The sequence below is a fragment of the Lithobates pipiens genome, unplaced genomic scaffold (assembly GCF_037356315.1).
Source record: "Lithobates pipiens isolate NorthernLeopardFrog02 unplaced genomic scaffold, aLitPip1_a1.2 Scaffold_23, whole genome shotgun sequence".
NCBI classification, from domain to species: Eukaryota; Metazoa; Chordata; class Amphibia; order Anura; family Ranidae; genus Lithobates; species Lithobates pipiens.
The window spans coordinates 177,154,825-177,176,165 of NW_027507785.1; the positions used below are offsets into that span (position 1 = coordinate 177,154,825).

Genomic DNA, 21,341 nt, shown 5'->3' on the forward strand with positions numbered 1-21,341 from the left:
CTCATTGATGGTCCTCTGCTGCGTGTGCAGCCGCTGCAGCATAGCCAACGTTGAGTTCCACCTGGTGGGCATGTCACACATAAGGCGGTTCTTGGGCAGGTTCAACTCCTTTTGGAGCTCAGCCAGCCGAGCACAGGCATTAAATGATCGGCGGAAATGCACACAGACTTTCCTGGCCTGCTTCAGGACATCCTGTAAGCCCGGGTACCTATCCAAGAACCGCTGCACCACCAGGTTAAGGACGTGAGCTACACAGGGCACATGGGTCAGTTGTCCCTGTCGGAGGGTGGAGAGGAGGTTGGTGCCATTGTCGCAAACCACCAATCCTGGCTTTAGCTAGCGTGTCGTCAACCACCTCTCGGCCTGCCCCTGCAGAGCTGACAAAACATCTGCCCCAGTGTGGCTCCTGTCCCCCAAACAAACCAGCGCAAGCACTGCATGGCATTGTTTTGCCTGCGTACTTGCATAGCCCCTGGAACGCCTACGGAGCACCGCTGGTTCTGAGGACAGAGCACTGGAAGAGGCCATGGAGGAAGAAGAAGAGGAGGGGGTGGAGGAGAGAGGTGTGTCACAACCAATAGTAGCATTTTGGAGGCGTGGTGGCGGAACAACCTCCAACACTACTGCACCTTGTCCTGCATCCTTCCCAGCTGCCAGAAGAGTGACCCAATGGGCCGTGAAAGACAGGTAACGTCCCTGTCCATGCCTGCTGGACCACGAGTCAGCGGTAATATGCACCTTACCGCTGACCGCCCTGTCCAGCGAGGCAAGGACATTGCCTTCCACATGCCGGTAGAGAGCCGGAATCGCCTTCCGTGAGAAAAAGTGGCGTTTGGGGACCTGCCACTGAGGAACCGCACATTGTACAAACTCACGGAAGGGGGCCGAGTCTACCAACTGAAAAGGCAGCAGTTGAAGTTCTAGCAATTTAGCCAAGCTAGCATTCAACTGCTGGGCATGTGGATGGCTGGGAGTGAACTTCTTTTGCCGGTCCAGCAGCTGGGGCAGGGACATTTGCCTGCTATAATCGGACGTGGGTGTACTGCTAGCAGAGTGCCCAGAAGCACTTGGCTGTGACACACCTAATTCTACACCTTCATTCCTCTCAGAGCAGGTTTCAGAGAGGACTGAAGGTCTAGTGGGGTTGGAGATGCCAGCTGATGAGGAGCAAGGAGAGGTCCGCTTTGTTCTTTGGTGTGGGTCTTTGAGGTACGCTTGCCAACGAGCTGCATGGCAGGTCAACATATGTCTGGTCAAGCATGTGGTGCCCAAGCGGCTGATGTTTTGGCCACGCGTGATACGCTTGAGACATATGTTGCAAATAGCAGCAGTGCCATCTGATGCACTCGTCTCAAAAAAGGCCCACACCAAAGAACTTTTAGAATAACGCGCAGAGGCAGCGCCCTGCACAGGTGGAGCTCTGCGGTGTGATTCAGTCGGTGTGCTGCCCCTAAGCTGGCCCCCGGAGGGCATCCTGCCTCGTTGGACATGTGCCTCCTCCTCCTCTCTCCTACCAGGCACCCACGTGGAGTCAGTGCCCTCATCATCCCCTCCCTCTTCATCGCTGGAGCAAACCTGGCAGTATGCTGCAGCTTGTGGAACATGACTGCCAGATTGCTGTCCTTCTTGAGCATCCCCTATCTCTGCATTCACGCTACTGCCTTCCTCTAGCTGAGTATCATCATCAGAGCCTACAAAACACTGGGCATCCTCCTGGAGCATGTACCAAACACTGTGCTCAAAGAGTTCAGGAGACTCCTCAGGAGGACGTGGTGGGTCTAGGGAAAGAGTCACTGATGATGACATTGAGAGGAGGGAAGACGATGCGTTGGCAGCTGCTTTGCTAGTACCCTGAGACTGGGTGAGAGAGGATGAGGAGGATGAAGAGGGCTTGGTCATCCACTCTACCAAGTCGTTGGCATGTTGCGGCTCAACATGTCCAGCTGCCAAAAAGAAGGACAAGCGCGTCCCATGGCCACGTGCTGATGATGACGATGCACCGCCTCCACGACCAGCACTGTTGTCTCTAGACACAGAGCCTGCTTGCCCTCTTTTATCGGCTCACGCCTGTCTGCCTCTCCTTGCTGGCCTTCCAGACATGGTAATGGCCTGAAAGGAGTTGGGAAAAACAGCAATTGGGTAGTGTATATTGTGCTGGAGGCACACACAACTTCCAATAACTCCTGCAGATGACAGATGGCTCAAATAGAGAAGAGCTATGTAGGTGGATATAGCGGTGTATACTGGGTTCAGAGCACGCAGACAGCATACACAAGCTCCTATCGCTGACTGCAAGCTCTATTTAAAACGAGCAAGATAGTTTGCTATATAGGTGGATATAGCGGTGTGTACTGGGTTCAGAGCACGCAGACAGCACGCACAAGCTCCTAACACTGACTGCAAGCTCTATTATAAAAGATAGATATATCGCTAGCTATATAGGTGAATATAGTGGTATATACTGCGGTCAGGGCACGCAGACAACAACCACTACAGAAGAACAAGAACGAAAATCAGCCGATAACGATCGGTGTATACTGTGTTGAAAGTACACAGAACACCCACTAACTGCTTCAGACACCAACACACTACACAAGGCCGCCACGCTGGCGGCCTTATATAGTGTGGGGCGTGTACTACACAGCCTGAGCTATGATTGGCGACAGGCATCCTGCCTGTGGCCAATCATGGCTCTCCTCGCTGCCGGCGCTGTGATTGGCCAAGCATGCAGGGTCATATTGCATGCTTGGCCAATCACAGCACCGGCAGCGAGGAGAGCCATGATTGGCCACAGGCAGGATGGATGCTTGGATTGGCCAAGCATGCGGGGTCATAGTGCATGCTTGGCCAATCATGAGCCAGCAATGCAATGCGCTATCGCAGTGCATTGTGGGCCGTGAGCGCCACACGAATTTGGCGTGAACGGCCCATAACGTTCGGAATTCGCCGAACGGGCGAACAGCCGATGTTCGAGTCGAACATATGTTCGACTCAAACACGAAGCTCATCCCTGTCCTCTAATATAGATGACAGAGTTTCAGAAAATGTTTTATAACATCTGGGCCAGGCCTTTTGTTTATTTTTAATTTTTTTATGGTTTTCAAAACTTCCGCTGATGTTATGCGTTCTTCCAGCAAGATTTTGTGTGTGTGTGTAAGTTTAGTGAGATTTATTTTAGAGAAGAAGTTATCAGCATCAAACTGGTTGAATTCCTTTGATTCTGAATATAATGATGATAAATATTTACAGAATTTTTGATCGATTTTAAGAGGATTACTTGTGTAAGTGTTATTTGATAGTTTAAGTCTAATTAGGTTTGATTGTCTGTCAATAGATTTCAGCGCGCGTGCTAGAAGGGTATTAGGTTTGTTTGATTTCATGTAGAACATGTGTTTTTATCTGCGTAGTGTCTTATCTGCTGATTCTGTTAAGAATAAATCATATTCTAGTCTGGCTTTTTCCAATTGTTCTTTTGATTTAGAGGAAGGGTTGTTTTGAAATGAAGCAAAAGCAGTGTTAAAGTTGGTTTCTAATTTTTTCGTTAGGCTAATGCGTTCTCTTTTAATCAGTGCCATTTGTTGTTGGATCAATCCCCATACCAGGGGCTTATGCGCTTCCCATAAGATAAGCAGAGAAACCTCTGGGTTAGTGTTATATTCTAGATAGTCTTTAATACCTTGTTCAATTTTTTGACTATGTAAGGGGTTTTAAGTATGATGTCAGGGGGGTACCATGTTGGGTTATGGGCTTTAGGGATGGTAGAGGATATTGTGGTGTATACTGCATTGTGGTCTGACCAGAGGATAAGGATTATGTTGGATGTAAGAATTTCCGGTATCATAGCTGTGGTTAGAAAAATGTGATCTATACGTGTGAATATTTTATGTGAGTGAGAATAGTAGGTAAAGCATCTTTTGGATGAATTACATTCTCTCCAAGAGTCTACTAGGTTATATTGAGAGAGTAGTTTAGAAAATGATTGATTGCTTGAGTTATGAGAGGGCATATAAGGCGATTTGTCTAGAAATGGGACCTGGTTAGAATCACTGCATATGATGACCGTACCCATTTTATGAGTATTTACTACTTGTAATAAGTGTGAAAAAATGGGGTTGGTTGTCTATTAGGAGCGTAGTATGAGACTAACGTTACAGCAGTATCCATAATGTGACCAGTAATAATGAGATAATGCCCCTCAGGGTCTTTAATTTCTGATTTGATTAAGAACGGGGTAGATCTGTGGAAGGCTATAAGGGTACCTCTTTTTTTGACGCTGGCCGAGGCTGTGAAGACTAGAGGGTAAAAAGGACTCATATATTTAGGAGCAGAATTTTCTGTAAAGTGAGTTTCTTGTAGGCATATTATATGAGCCTTCTTAGCTTGAAAAGAATGAAATACTTTTGTTTTTTTGTGGTATGTTGATTCCCTGAACATTCAGGGAAAGAATGTTTAAGGGTGCCATAATAAATGATTTGAAAGGTAATGCTCACCATTGTCTGTTAGTGTCTGACTGGATGAATCGACCCGTGTGGACCCAAAGAGGGGATAAGGAGGAGGGACTAACGCTGTTAGGAGTACAGAGAGATAGAGGAAACTGAAAATAAAAAGGATAAAGATAGACAAGATGGGTTTACCCGTGATGGTGGGAATAGGCCACCATCAGGGGGAATGTAGCCTGTGTGATCCGCCCCCATATTATGTATGGGCGGACAAGGAGGGCTAATTGGGGCACACTGAACTTCTGTGTGAGGTAGAAAAGCCCTATTAATATTATTTAAACAAAAAAAGAAGCACGAAAATGCGGAAGGATTTGACATAAAATTAATACAAATAAAACCCGCTTGGTGTTGGGATATATTATTCCTAGAATAGATGGAATAATATGAATCTCAATTAAGGTAACCATGTAGTAAAATATGCTAGAGCAGAACAAAACCTAGATCTCATAGTAAATCTTAACAACTTTGTAAAATAAGGTGACCACTCAGTAACCTTAGGAGATGATTTTAAAGATAAAATAAAATAAGATAAGACCTACCACGTTGTCTTTTAGAGTCTAATTACAGAGGAGGAGGAATGGGGGAAGGGGGGAAGGGAGACTAAATATATTAGAACAAAGATTTTATTAATAACTTAATTAAATGAAAAGACCGGTCAGCAGCCTTGGATGATAGATCTTTTCCTGTTTCATTTTACCCTTCCTTCTCTTTTCTTATCTTTTCCCTCTCCCTATACCTTTCTCTTCACCCCAACCCCCCTTCCCCTTATTTTATTTTTTATTATTATTTTCCTTCCTCTTTTTTATTTTTTCCTTTTTCTTTTTTTTTAAAATGTATTTCTTTTTTTCCTTCTTTTCCCTTCCCCTCCCCCCCACCCCCAAAGATAAAATAAAATAGAATAAAATCAAATAAGACCTTCCAATTAGTCTTGAAGGGATTGGTCACAATAAATAAATAAATAAACAAGCAAAAAAAAAAAAAAAAAAAAAAAAAATATATATATATATATATATATATATATATATATATATATATATATATATATATTTATTTATGGTCTAGAGCCCTCTGACCGATACGTATAAGGATGACAAACAAGGTTAACATAAACTCCCTTCCTAGAAATGGACCTGAAAGTGTGCCCTGGTCTAACGTACGGTATACCAAAATAAGGGGGCATACCCTAGATAGAGAAACGGGTATAAATGAGATGAATATGAAATGGAGTGAAATGAGTACTCTCATGAGGAGTATAATGCCTGAGAAATGCCCTAAAAAGGGGATGGGTGGGTGGGTATCGAGCACCGGAACCGACGAGGAAGGCAGGCGAACGGGCTAGTTATATACCCCACCGGGCTCCTCCCATAATTCCAGGCCACCATACTGGCCTTTCTATTTATGGTCTAGAGCCCTCTGACCGATACGTATAAGGATGACAAACAAGGTTAACATAAACTCCCTTTCTAGAAATGGACCTGAAAGTGTGCCCTGGTCTAACGTACGGTATACCAAAATAAGGGGGCAAAAACATTCAGGTAGGGGTTGTATTTTATTGTTTCAAGTTTGAGACTGGGTGAGTTTAACAAAGGCCTGGGCCATCTCCACTTGCGGGTTGGGTATGTAACGGGCGAAACAGGTGGACTTCCATCTGCCCAACTTCTTGATAACATGGTCCGGGACCCCTTGGCGGGAGGCGGTTGAAGCTGCTCCGATACGGAAAGAATGTCCGGAGTAGTGAGTAGGATTGAGGTGAAGGATGCCCAGAAGTATCCTGACATGTTCCATAAACTGGGCAGCGTTCAGTGGTTTAGTGTGAAATGGCAGAAGCGGGCCAGACCCTGGTTGACCGGCCAGAAGGTTTAACAAGCGGGTGAGAATGGCGACCGGGCACCAGCGGTTGTTGGTCTTATAGAAATGTATGTCAGTACCCGAGCCAAGCTGCTGCGTCTTGGCGACTGCTAAGTGTAGAATATAATGATCTTCGTATCGGACCAGGTGGTGTTTGCACAGCATGCGTGCTGAGGGGCCATTACAAGTAAACTCGCCTGGCCGTAAGAAGCCGTAGAAGGCCAGGTGTATGGCTGCTTGCAAGACGATACTTATGCGGAGACCAAAAGGTGAAGTGGCCAGAATATCTGACATATCTCTAAAAACGTCTCCTGTAATAGGCAGCCGTTTGGTGCGGGCCACTGGCTGGCGCTTCTGGATGCCGCGCATAAGAGCCCGTACGGCGTGATAAGAAAATAAGGAAGGTTCGGTAGGGTCCTGGAGGGACGAGAAATGTTGTACACCGGCCAGATATAGCCGGATTGTATTAAAGGACAACGCCAACTCCGAGTGGCAGTGGGAAATGAAGCCTAGGACTTGCTTGACACGGGACGTCTCTGTGCTGTGACACGTCATGAAGCGGTTAAAGGCCCTCCAGGCCGATTGATAGGCCTTGAGGGTATTGCGTGAGAGGGAGTGCTCGATGAGTTGGGTCGCCGCTAGGAGGTGTGGTGCTAATCCAGGGTCAGCTGAGACCAGTCCGGGATAGCTGCTGATGTTGGTCCAGCTCCGGGTACCTGATCAAAAAAGAGACAAAGTTAAAGCGGGAGAGGGCGTCCGCTGCCTGATTGAATTTACCGGGGATGAAGGAACGATGGATATTGAACTGAAATGATAAAGAAAGCTGGACCAGTCGACGAAGGAAGGACATAATTGCTAGAGAGTTGGATCTGCCTTTATTAATGATCTCCGCAGTGGCTAAATTATCTGTAGAAAAGGTCACCGTTTGCCCCGACCAACTGCGGCCCCATGTGTGAGCTGCAGCTACGATAGGGTACAACTCAAAGAGGGAGGACGTCGCATGATGCGCATGGCGAAATTCAGCATGCCGAGTAGGGACTGTAACTGTCTCTTGGTGCAAGTTCTGGCACGGGTGAAGTCCCTCAGGACCGTCCTGATGCGGGCCAGTTTGTCCAGGGGGAGGCTAGCCTGCATGGTGTTGGTGTCTAGGTTGACCCCCAGAAAGGTGATGGTCTGCGTTGGACCATCCACCTTGTGCTCGGCAATGGGGACGTTGAGGTTACTGAAGACCGCCCTTAACTTATCCAGATCTCCTGGAGGTGAGCCGGGTGGCTCGATCAGCAGGAAGTCATCCAGATAATGTATGACTCCCCGACACTGGGCTACGTGCAGCAGGATCCACGTGAGAGTCTGTGCGAAAGTATCGAAGAGCCAGGGGCTGCTCTTGGACCTGAATGTTAGTTTGGTGGCAAAATAGTACCGCTCCTTCCACTTGATGCCATGCCAGCACCAGAGAGATGGGTGGATGGGAAGGAGCTTGAAGGCGTCCGAGATGTTGGCCTTGGAGAGCCAGGTTCCTGTGCCTGTTTTGAGAATGGCCCGGATGGCCGTGTCTACAGATGTATACTTGAGGGAGAACTCCTCTGAGGGGATAAGGGAATTAAGACTGGGGACAGAAGAGGAATGAGGCGCTGACAAATCGCAAACCAATCTGAGTTTATTAGAGAACTTGCCCTTGACAAGCCCAATAGGGCTGACTCTCCAGGTGTTAAATGGGGGCTGTGTGAAAGGGCCTATGATGAAGTCTCGGTCCAACTCTGACTGTAGTAGTTGGTCAATGGCTCGTTCATCCATAGCTGCTGACCGCAGGTTCTGGCATACGTGCGTGAGGTGAGGGAGAGAAATAAGTCCAGTGTGAAAGCCCTGAGTGAAGCCCTGGACAAGGTAGACGGATAGTGAGGGGGTAGGATGATTGGTAAGGTAGATGCTGAGCCACGAGACGTTGACCCGGCTTAGTCAAGATTCTTAATCTGTTTGACCTCACACATAATCCTGGGATGAGCCCTATGACACTGCGTGCATACGTGGAGCAGCCTGCACTGACTGAAATTGCATGAGCCGCTATTATAATTGTTGCAGATTGCTGCACCCCCCATGGTCTTGACCGGGCGCCCAAATTTATCCATCTGCGGCAGGCGTGCCGGCGCCTGTGGGCCCTGAGCGGTACCTGAGGTAGAAGGGCCGTCTGAGGGCGGGGCTGCCACTGAGCTAGCGCACCAAGTCGCGGTGTGAGTAGCCGATTGGCAAATCGCACAAAGAGGAGACCGTAGCCCCGCGAAGTGGCGGCAGAATAGCTCTGTATCCATGACGCTCCAATCGGTAGGCGTCTGGAGCTGGACGAGCCTGGCGGCCGCCTTAGCGGAGAAGGAGCGGTGGAAGTCGTAAAATGAAAAACCGCCGTATTTATAACCTAGATCTACTACCACATGGAGGTAGTGATCCAGCTCCTCCCTCCTGCCAGGGGAGACTGAGCAGATGATGTCCCTCATCATGCCGAAGGCCAATGTAAATTCGGTGACAGAAAGCTTCCTGTCCAGCCTGGGGTCTTTGGTCTTGAGGACCACCGACACGTCCCCCCATGTATAAGCCTTGTTTTCTGCCAGTTCATGAATGGAGATGAGAAGCGAAGCCAGATTGACGTCCTTGCCCTCTAGGATGTCCTTCCTGATGCTAGCTGATACCAGATGAGAAGGGTACACCACTGATGTACACCCGGTGGTACCTGCGAGAGGGTTAGTCACTGCCTGGGATGCTGGTACTGGAGGAGACACGGGCGGGCGGGTCTCGAGGAGGGCCACCCTATACTGGACCTCTGACATTGAGGTCGACAGGGAAGACACCAAGGTATGGAGCTGTGAAATAGAAGAAGCGATAGAGCCCAGTGAGGCCTGCTGGGTACTAGCCTCAGCCGCTGCTGGGGGAGGAAAGAGGAGCCTGAAAAGCTCGGCCTTTCTGGCTGTTGCCAGAAAGGGTACGCCTCTGCGCCTAAGCTCAGCTGTCAGCTTAGGAATAGTCCATGCTCTGGCTGCCACTCTCTGAGACTAGAGACGGAGATAATGGGGCAGTGAGGTCCTCGCTGCCAGCCCGAGACATGGTGGCGTAATCCAGACCTGGCGAGCCTATTAGTCCTTGGGTTCGGGTTTTCTCCTACGCTGAACCCAAGGAGGCACCGTCCCACCAGGTGCAGGGTGGACCTACTGAAAACTCGACTGATCTGAGGAGATGAAGGTGAAGTTTGAGAGTTCTATACCTGAACAGAAATGCTAGCCAAAATAGTGACTTCATGGAGGTGAGATTTTAGAAATGAAATGAAACAAAATAAAAGAAATAAAACAAACAACAAAATGAAATGTAGCTTCCTTTTTCCTTTTTTTTTTTTTTTTTTTTTTAGCAGGTATGAAACTTAGAAGCAACTTATAGTGAAATGTGGTCGATGAGCCAAGCCCCCGGTAGGAATCCAAAGTTTGAAGAATCAACTGGACTCAAACCGGGAAGCGGTATGACAGTGAAATGAGTGAAACCGCCATGACAGATGTCCGGATCGCCATGCCACAATCTTGCGACCGAGCACGAAACGGATTCTGGAGCATGTACTGAAATGAGGCGTGTCCTAGGGCACGCCGAGACGAATTTGGTACACGGATGTGACTATTCGTACCGGAGCGTGATAGGTGAGATGAAATGATACCCATGACAAAGACAAGAATCAGAGGATGTGCCCATGAATGAAAAAAAACGAATCCTGTCTTTGGAGCATGTACTGAAATGAGGCGTGACAGTTGGGCACACCGGAACAAATCGGTGCATCAATAAATGCAACAGGATTTGAATCGGGGCATGATAAGTGACAGAAATGATATGCCATGATAGAGACAAGAATCAACGACTGGACAGATGGTTACAACAAAGAATCCGTCTCTGGAGCATGTACTGAAATGAGGCGTAACAGCTGGGCACACTGGAACGAATCGGTGCATCAATGAATGCGACGGGATTCGAATCGGAGCGTAATAAGTGACAGAAATGGTATGCCATGACAAAGACTAGAATCAGGGACTGTGCCTGAACCTGCGAGTGACTCAGTCTCTGGAGCATGTACAGAAATGAGGCCAAAAACTGGGGCACTTTGAAGCGAATCGGTGCACCGGGGATGCGACAGGATTCACACCGGAGCGCGGTAAGTGACAGAAATGAAATGATTAGAAAATGATTGAAATTATTTGATCTGACATAAAAAGGATTTGAAATGATACGAAGTGACATGAAATGATACGAAGTGACATGAAATGATCGAAATAATTCGAACGGAATGAAATGATTGAAATGACTCAAATATATGAAATGAATCGCATTTGGAACGGTCGGACCGGTTTACCGTTTGAAAGGACCCGACATTTGAAATGATGCGGACTGCTAGATTTAACGTAACGAGCAGTTGGCTGTGGTATCAAAGTGATTCGACCGATTTGAATATTTAAGAAATGATTGGGGAGCCGTTCGGCTCGAAATGACGTGCCTACGAAATGAAGTGCCCGATGTGGCACGACCGACGCGTCTCGAAAGGAAATAACAACTTTCCTTCGCAAGGAAAAGGAGTAGTGACATGAGGTAACGAGTACGAGTGACGCAGTTTAAACGTTCGTGAATGAAAAGTGAGAGGTTCGCGAGTTCAGGATATCGTGTTTAAGTGACATTGTAACACGTGAAATGAAAAATGGGTGCCGAAGCCCTACCTGCGACAGCCGGCCCAGACGCGTTGTACGACAACGGCAATTTCTTGAGTATTGCGACACTCGGACGGAAAACACACGAACGCCAACGACGACAAGACGACTGACAACACGGACACGATCAAGACAAACACGGGAACTCACGAACACGACTCGCCACGTTTGGTCTCGAACAGTCGGCCCTTGATTTCTGACGTATCAGATATCGCGCACCGGAACCGACGAGGAAGGCAGGCGAACGGGCTAGTTATATACCCCACCGGGCTCCTCCCATAATTCCAGGCCACCATACTGGCCTTTCTATATATATATATATATATATATATATATATATATATATATATATATTATATAATATGTGGGGGGAATGGGGGAAAGGGGAATTAAATAAATGTGAACATAGCATTAAACAAATAAACGTTCATTTAGCCGATCATGTTTGTATTTGAGCCAACTTATATGTTGAACTACACATGTTCAATACATAAGTATATGAATATATATAAAGATATATATTTAATATTAAAATTTTATAAATATATAATTATGTTCTATATCATAACAAGTAGACTCAGATTAGGCGTTGCAATATTATGTTTTGAATTTAGGAAGTCAAATGAGTTTTCATGAGGTTTCAAAATTAATGGGTATGTGAAAAGGTGAATAATGGGTAGGTAAGTAATGGTTCAAATATAATAGTGAGTCAGGGGAACAGCTTAAATTGTTCAGTCCATGGTTTCCTCAGTTTGCTGAGGAGGGGAATCCAAACGACTTCTTTTGTGAGAGTGGGAATGATTTCCATTATTTCCAGAAAGTTTTGTGAAGATGCTGACGTTTATCGTCTGCGTGAGGAATCAAGATCAGACATGGTATCCATTAAATGCAGATTTTGTAGAGTTTGCTGTAGTTCTGCCTCTGATCTGCAAATTAATTTTGAGCCTTTGCATGCAAACCGTAAACAAAAGGGGAATCCCCATTGATAGTTTATGTGATGATTTTGTAATATCAGTAGTAGGGGTTTTATTGCTCTGCGTTTGTTTATAGTGACTTTAGAGAGATCAGCAAATAGCTGGTACTTCTGTCCTTGAAAAGATAGTTAATTTCTTTCTCTTGCTGCTGCTAGCAGATTCTCCTTAGTACGCTAAAAATGAAACTTTGCGATTATATCACATGGGGGACCGCCTGCTTTTTTAGGTGGAAGAGTACGATGGATTCTATCCATTTCAAAATGTTCTGCTGACAATGTAGGAAGAAGTTCCTGAAATAAGGCAGTAATGGTAGTTTGCAGGTCTGTCACTGACTCTGGGATACCTTTGATTCTAATATATGGGTCGTCAAAATCTTCTCATTTTGATTGTAAAACTAGATTTTCCTCCTTAAGATTATCCAGTTCCTGGGCTGAAATTTCTATTTCATCCACTCTGGTTTACAGCACTTCAGTGCGGCTACCCAGCTCTCTTATCTCTTTTGTGAGGCTTTTAGTGATATGTTCTGAAGTTTGCCTCAGAGCTTTGTTAAGCATTTTTTTCAAATTGCCTTAAAAGTGTTGGAGAGGAGGGGAATCATGAGAAATAGACCGTAAGTCATTTGTTTCTGAGTCTGACTGACCAGGAGGAGTTATTTGTATAGGCTGCTGCTTCTGTGAGAGCATTGAGGCTTTTGAGGAGGAAGGTGTCGACGCCATTTTAGCTGCAGTGTGTGCTTTGGTTTCTTTAATGGAGGGATTTTTGTTTTTGGTGCGGATGCTTCCCAACACCATCATTTTGCCCCAAAGGTTACCTCTGTGTTCCAGGGGATATCTGGTGTGTTTCTGTGTGTCTGGGACCGGCGAGCTACGGTTATTAATTAGCTTTTCTCCTCACACAGAGGGGAGCTCTAGCAGTGCAAAGCTATTCCTGTCAGAGTCCATTGTGCCCTTCATGGGATTTTTCATCTTTTAAGCACATTATATTACTATTATTATACTATTATTCTATTACTATTGCACTAAAGACACACTTTGAAATGCACTGGCCTTACTGACCAGTGTTTCTTAGAACACAAGCTTAAATGATCCGAAATACCATCTAAATAGTAAAAACCATTAGGCACCAACAGAGGTAACACTATCTCCGAAGAGCTCAACTGTAACTGAACTTACTGTGAACTTTTACTGAAAATTCTTTCTTAGTGTTTCCAGCATTGTTTGAAGCCAGACAGGTATACAACCCTGCATTTTCTTCCTAGTATGATTAAGAAAATAACATATGTGTTTACATTACATGCAAACATGAAAAAGTGAACAAGTTATAATATAACACTAAAAAGCCAATATAAACACCCTAGTCATTTACAATTTAGTAATTTGAACTGCTTTTAATAAGCCTTCAATTTCCCTCAGGTGTACCCCATACTCATTCACATAGGCTGGATTCCGATAAGCCCCCCACCCGTAGACCCCAACAACCAACGGCCAGAGTTGTTGGGAAGAGGCCCTTGTTCTCATCAAAATGGGGACAAGGTGCTTTGGAGTGGGGGGGCCGCAGGGCACCATCTTCCCGAAAGCACCCATCCCCCCATGTTGAGAGCATGTGGCCTGGTATGGTTCGCTCGTCCCCACCCCCTTTCCAGGCTGGCCGGGCTGCGAGCTCGGAGAGGGGTCTGGTATGGATTTTGGGGGGACCCCCATGCAGTTTTTTCAGCGTAGGAGGGTTCCCCTTAAAATCCATACCAGACCAGAGGGCCTGGTATGCTCTTGGAGGGGAACCCATGCCGGTTTTTTATTTAAAATATGGCGTGGAGTTCCCCCTCAAGAGCTGATTATTCTGTGATTGGCCAAAGTCGCGCTGTGATTCATACCCAAGGTGTGTCCAAGTTGCCTCCCAAAGTCGCGCCGCAAGTCGTGTTGCCCCTGTGTGAATGGACGCTTAGTGTCTTTTCTTTTTAAAACATTTGAGATTCTATTTATTACTTTGTAACTATTCTATAGTGTGCTATGTATTCTGAGTCACAGGTGATCCCTGAATTAAATACATGCATACAATTATATACATAGTAAAAATAGTAAAAATAGCAAAGCGTTTAAAATGATTAAAAGTTTCCCTTTAAGCCTTACCTGTGCACTTGTTATTTGAAGTACCTGCCCCCCTTTCATAAAGTGCATATTCTCAGTCTGAGAAAGAAGCTGACCATCTTTAAGCCAATTAATTACTGGAGGTGGAAATCCTGTTGTATAGCAAACCAGCTCCACTTGGTTATTGATAGTTACTGATAATTCATCAATGTCCCTTGACCCATTTATATGTGGTGGCTCTACAGATAAAACAAAAGTAAAATATGAATCTGCTATATGTTATGTACACCATTATTGTCTATTTTTCTAAGAAAACAAAATAGTACTTCCTATTATCTATGTAAAATGTAATCAAAATAGATAGGTATATTAAACACTTCACTATCAACAGATTTACCCAACTTGATTTAGAACTCATCTGAATGGATCTTGGCTATTAGTATAGGACTGGTAATGGAGTAGAGAGTCTTTACCTGTCATTGTAAATGTTTATATAGTAAATAAGGGGACCTTGTATTTACTTTGAATACCCAATCCTGTCCAAAGGAAATGAAAAAAAAAAAGTTTTTCTGATTACCCCTTGATCACACCAGTGTGGCTTTGAAAACCTGCTACTAGCATGATTTCAAAGCCACACATTCCTGTAATTTGCACTTCCGATTTCATTGCGGCTTACGACTTCATTTAACAGAAGTCTATGCAAGTGTAGTGCTACCCCAGTAGGAGCCGCTGGTGAATATGGGTATCTCCCACCCTGCACAGCCAAGCACACAAATCTTCCACTCACTCTAGAGACAGGAATCAGTCCTTGCAGCATTTTGTTTTTTATTTAGGGGAAATTAACTTGGATGGGGAAAGAGTTATTATAGGATGCCCACTTGATCAACAAGGAAATCTTGAGGGACACAAACGATATACAGTACATCCAGTATATACACACTTCTTCTACCTCCCGCACAATCTTGTTTGTAGAACTACATCTCCCAGGACCAGCTAGCACTGACATATTGTTCCAACACAGACTCAGTCAGATCCAGAGCAAATGCCCTTTGCAGGCAGGGACCATGGAACCCTTTGATAGTGTAGCAGAAAAAGACTGACTCTGCATGCATCCCAGACTGCTTGCACCCAGTCCCTTCAGGCATGCCTTACCAGACTGACTGCAACACTCACCAGCCCTCTTGGCTGTCTTTCTCCCTGGAGACTTGCCTGGCAGTGTTCTCCTGCTGTCCTCTTTTTGCTTCCATGCCTCCTGGTCAGTATCCCTCCATGTGTCATGAGAAGGAGTCAATTCCACGCCGAGCCCAGGCCAGAGTACACCCCCCCAGACTAGGGGGTTACTCCCAAAGGCCTCCGACATCTCAACACTCCATCTCCATCTTCCACCCAAACTTCACACTGCCCTAGCTGGGCTGAGTATTTGGGGGGGCTGCCCCCTGCCAACCCACCTGTTGGGGATTGGTCATGGCCCTTAGAATACTCCAGGCAGGTCCTCCTCCCCTCCACTCCCATCCTTCTAGAACCTTCTGCTTGTTTCTAGAAGAACGGGGAGGTCTCAGAGATGCTACCTGTAAGTCATACCAGCCCTACCTGAGTAACTCAGCCCTAACCCAGAAAAACACACAGGCTTGGCTCTAACACAAAAATCCTAACTCTAGCAATGCTAGAGGGTGCTACACAAGTCACAATGAAATCGGTAAAAAGTAGCGCAGGAATCTTTTTCATAATTGTTGCGATATGATGATTCCATTGCAGGTAATGGGGTGCAACTTGTCATGCAATTTGAAACTGTCAAATAGCATGACAAGTCACAGTGGTGTGAACGGGGGCTTACTGATTAAAGCAAGCACAGCCTCCCCTCAGTTATTTAGTAAACTTAGTGAACATTCATTTTGCTAATTGAAAAGCCCCATACTCGATTAGTAAATCATCTTCATTGGTTACAAGATCCAGGCACACAGCTGGATGCACACACCCAAAATATCAGTTTTTTTTCCAAATGATACGGATTTATTGAGTATAATCAATAACCTGTGGTTCAGATAAATTTATAATGTAGATACCACTACCACTATTTACATACTCACCTGTCCTTGATCCAGCAAAATATCACCAACTAGGCTGTACAACCATTGATTGAAGCCTTGCAGCTGGGCCTGCATATGTGCTCTTCATCTCTAGTCTATCCTATGGATAGTTTTCTACAGAGTATGAGTGGTGCATGGAGAAATGACTATGCAAAATGGTGTGATCCAAAAAAAATAATCAGATTCCCACATTAAGATGTTTAACACTAGCATTTTAATGGGTCCAGACATAACAATTAAAAAACTTACCCAGAACATTTAGTATGAAATGTTTGCTGACACTGCCTGCCTCATTAGTTGCAGTACATGTAAATCTACCAATATCAGTAATTTCAGTATTCAGGATATGGTAGGTTGTCCCTTTATTGGGCACAGGGTCAATATCTTTTCCATTTTTTAACCATGAGATATGGGGTTCAGGGTATCCATCAGCAATACACCTCATTGTAGTTGGATTTCCCTTTATGGTGGTGAGCTCCTCAGTTATATCTGAACCGTCCATGGTTGGCGCAACTGGAACAATGATAGTAATACATAAGTCAGATTGTGACAATGAAACCTGTAGACAAGCATGACATCCCCCTGAGCAAAAAGATATACAAACAGAAGCAAAACCAGAACATATTTCCACCTAGTAGCTGAGGTAAATACAAGGATAAAATGTTTCTAGTTTCGGCATGTATAATTTGTTCTCACTTTCCAGACTACTGGTCTCTGCCTGTTGTTCTACTTTATTAACCCCTTCCCTACCAGCCGCAGTAAGTTATACTGTGGCAGGTTGGCTCCCCTGGGCGAACTGTCGTAGCTATATGTCAGCTCGCCTTTCAACAACTAGGGGGTGCGTGTAGCGCGACACTGGAGCCAATACGCATGTCCGGCAGTCACAATGACCACCTGGCACCCACGATCACTCCACACAGAGACAGAAAGGAAATCTGTCAAATGTAAACAAACAGATCTCTGTGCTGTCAGCGGTGAGGAGAGTGATCTGTTGTTCATAGTATGTGCAACGATCGCTCTCCTCACCCAGGCAGTGATTCCAACTGTCACCCACAGTTAGAATCACTCTCTAGGTAATACAATTAAACCTGTGATCGCCCTTACTGTTAACCTCTTCCCTGCCAGTGACATTTACACAGTAACCATTGCATTTCTATAGAACTGATCGCTGTATAAATGCCAATGATGCCAAAAATATGTCAAAAGTTTTCGATCTGTCCGCCATAATGTCACAGTCCTGATAAAAATCGATGATCACCGCAATAACTAATAATAAAAAAAAATAATGCCATAAATCTTTCCCCTATTTTGTATTTTGTAGATGCTATAACTTTTGTGAAAACCAATCAATACACGCTTATTGCGATTTTTATTACCAAAAATATGTAGAAGAATGCATATTGGCCTAAACTGAGGAAAGTACAAAATATTGTGTTTTTTTCAAAATTTACGCTCTTTTTTGGTTTATAGCACAAAAAATAAGAACTGCAAAGATGATCAAATACCATCAAAAGAAAGCTCTATTTGTGGGAAAAAAAGGATGTAAATTTTGTTTGGGTACAACCTCGCACGACTGAGCAATTGTCAGTTAAAATGATGTAATGTTGTATCGCAAAAAATGGCCCGGCCATTGAGCAGCCAAATCTTCCGGGGCTGATGTGGTTAAGGTAATTTTTATAATGTTATGCTTTTCTGTGCAAACTCCGAGATTTCAACCTGGGCAAATCAATTATCATGTATGAAAGAAACACAAGGGGTATTTGGTTTATTAAAAAATTGCATTCCTTAGGAAAACACAGTGTATCCCCAGTCTATTGGTATTATTGTTTTGGCTTACAACTGACTTTAAATGTTTTTAAATGTCTTCCATAAGGAATTTTAAAGTTGGTCCTTCCCAATTCAATGGGTTTTCCAACATTGCGATCAAAACAATGAGTACATTAAAAGTAAGTGCCTGTTTGCTTCATTCCACCTTCAGGTCAATTAACCCTCACTTGTAAGGTAAAACTGGCCCATGAAAAACTCCAACCCTGCTCCCTTTTCATCAAGAGCATGTAGCCCCCGAGTCTGCAGTTTGAGTAGTGAAAAGGCAGGCTTCCCCAGAGTAAAGCATTAAGCTCATGGCAGGGAGACACTAACCAAGAACTGTACCCAGAGAACAGGGCAGGCTTGGCTGGTGTTGGGGCTGGCAGGTTGGGAGAATCAGGGAGAGCATGCATAGGTAAATTCTGATACACAGAAGCACCAGAGTTTACATGAGTATGCCACAGAAGAAGACAAAAGTGTTAATTGACTCAATTACTTACTGTACACCTTTAAATTGTAAAATTTTTTGTCAACACCAGCCCTGTTTGAAGCCACGCATGTGTAGAATCCTTCATCAGATTTCTGTAATCTTGAAATTCTACAGGACAGTTTAAATAATAGTAATCATAAAGCAATTTGGAATAATTGTATATACATGGGCTAAAACAACATAAATACTGTATGCACATCAATATCTGTTATTTAAATATTTAATTATTTGTCTTCTCAGTTATCACTCTCTATCTGATCAAATGTTGGGATATAACGGTCTATATATTTCATCTATTTACAATGCTGTGAAAAAGTATTTGCCCCTTTCTGATCTTTTTTTGTAAATTTGTCACACTTAAGTGACTCAGATCATCAAACAAATTGTATTATTACACAAAGATAACCCCAGTAAATACAAAATGCAGTTTTTAAATGGTTTAATTTATTAAGGCAAAAAAGCTGTCCAAACCTGCCTGGCTTCATGTGAAAAAGTAATTCCCCCCAAACCTAATAACTGGTTGTGCCACCCCTGGTGGCAACAACTGCAATCAAGAGTTTGTGATAACTGGCACATTGCTATGGAGCAATTTTGGCCCACTCTTCTTTGCAGAATTGTTTTAATTCAGCCACATAGGAGGGTTTTCCAGCATGAACAGCCTGTTTAAGATCATGATATAGCATCTCAATTGGATTTAAGTCCAGACATTGACTAGGACACTCCAAAACCTAAATGTTATTTTGTTTGGACCATTTGGAGGTGGACTTGCTATTGTATTTCGGATCATTGTCCTGCTGCATAACCCAAGTGCACTTGAGCTTGAGGTTACAAACTGTTGGCTAGACATTCTCCTTTAGGATTTTCTGGTAGAGCTCAGAATTCAAAGTTCCATCAATTATGGTAAGTCATCCAGGTCCTGAAGCTGCAGACCATCACGCTATCACCACCATGTCTGACTGTTAGTATGCTGCTCTTGTTATGAAATGCTGTATTTGTTTAATGGCAGATGTAACGTGATGCACACATTCCAAAAAGTTACATTTTTGTCTCATCAGTCCACAGAATATTTCCCTAAAAGTCTTGGGGATAATCAAGATGATTTTTGGTAAATGTGAGATGAGCCTTTGTGTTCTTTTTGGTCAGTAGTGGCTTTGGCCTTGGCACTCTCCCATGGATGCCATATTTGCCCAGTCTCAATCTTATTGTTGAATCATGAACACTGATCTTACCTGAAGCAAGTGAGGCCTGAAGTTATTTAGATGTTGTTCTGAGTTCTTTTATGACCTCCTGGATGAGTCATCGTCATGCTCTTGAAGTAATTTTTGTAGGCCGGCCATTCCTGGGAAGGTTCACCACTGTTCCAAGTTATCTCCATTTGTGGATAATGGCTCTCCCTGTGGTTCACTGGACTCCCAAAGCCTTATAAATGGCTTTAAAACCCTTCCCAGACTGATACATGTGCATGAATTTGTTTCTAATCTGTTCTTGATTTTTTTTTAGATTGTGGCATGACGTGTGGCTTTTTGCGATCTGTTAGCGTGCTTCACTTTGTCAGACAGCTTCTATTTATGTGATTTATTGATTCAACAGGTCTGTCAGTAATCAGGCCTGGGTGTGACAAGTGAAAATTAACTCAGCTTTCCAAAAAATTGTGGTCAATCACAGTTCATTAATGATTCAGCGTGGGAGGGGGCAATGACTTTTCGCATATGGCCAGGCAGGTCTGAACAGCTTTTTTCTCTTAATAAATGAAATATTAATTTAAAAACTGCATGTTGGATTTACTCAGGTTATCTTTGTGTAATATTACAATTTGTTTGATGATCTAAACCACTTACCGTAAGTGTGAGAAATATGCAAAAAAAATAAAATATCAGGAAGGGGGCAAATACTTTTTCACAGCACTGTATGTATTATATTGTAATGGTCAATATATTTTATTTATTTATGTGTAAGTAATTCATGTTCAATTATTATTTGGTTTTATCTATTGTGCTCTGAAATAACAATTTCCTATGAACAGTTGTTTAAGGGGAGCCAAATTGTAATTTGTGGAGTCAACTTGTTCTACTGTAAAGATTTACCAACTTGTAAAAAGGTATCGCTCAAGTATGTAAGTGAACCGATTGTTGTTTTCCCATGTCTCCTTTCAAGTCTCAAAAAAAGATTGACCCACTCCCAGCTGAACTGTATTTTTTTAAATTTATTTTTTTCATTGGCTCATGCCCTCCAAATGTAGTACACAGCTCCTAATCCCCTTTGTTTGACAATCCCATGCCTATAAGCCTTGACATTAAAAAAAAAAAAAAAAAACTTCCCTATTGGCTTTAATGGAATTTGAATTAAAGTTCTCAAGTTCCAGATTAGTTGAATGAATGTCCAGTGAAATGTACCCAGGGGGGCAGGGAAAGCCATCTCTGTCAAGAGAAGACAGTGATAATCGCTCCTGGCTATAGCAGCCGCTTGAGATAGTCACAAGCGAATTTGACAGGCTGGTTGTACCCAAGTTGTTCGATCAAAATATCTGCAATGTACAAGTTCACCTGAGTGTGTGGCTTTGAACAACAGTATCCTAATAATTAGGAAAGATTGCATCTTTGAAGAGATACCTTAAGATTTTTCCAGAAGAAAGAGGTCGTATTTGTGAGGATACAGGAAGTGGAAGGCCATTTTTTAGCCAGTTGATTTGTGGTGTTGGATCACCAGTTACAAAACATTCAATGTTTACTGATGTCTCCAAAGCTGCTGCTATTGACACTGGTTGTTCTACATTATCAGCAATCTTGGGAGGAACTGAAATACAGTAAACAAATTATGAATTAGTTTATG

At 44.0% G+C, this 21,341-nt stretch overlaps 1 protein-coding gene across 1 annotated transcript in view; it reads right to left on the bottom strand.

The window, feature by feature from the left end:
• Positions 1 to 21,341, bottom strand: part of HMCN1 (hemicentin 1) — a 457,974-nt gene that overhangs the window by 156,990 nt on the left and 279,643 nt on the right. Inside the window, exons 66-70 of the mRNA XM_077452653.1 lie at positions 21,122 to 21,305; positions 18,523 to 18,620; positions 16,466 to 16,729; positions 14,172 to 14,368; positions 13,218 to 13,299 (exon numbers count right to left, since the gene is read on the bottom strand). Coding sequence (XP_077308779.1) covers positions 13,218 to 13,299; positions 14,172 to 14,368; positions 16,466 to 16,729; positions 18,523 to 18,620; positions 21,122 to 21,305 — 825 coding nt within the window. The remainder of the gene's footprint in view (positions 1 to 13,217; positions 13,300 to 14,171; positions 14,369 to 16,465; positions 16,730 to 18,522; positions 18,621 to 21,121; positions 21,306 to 21,341) is intronic.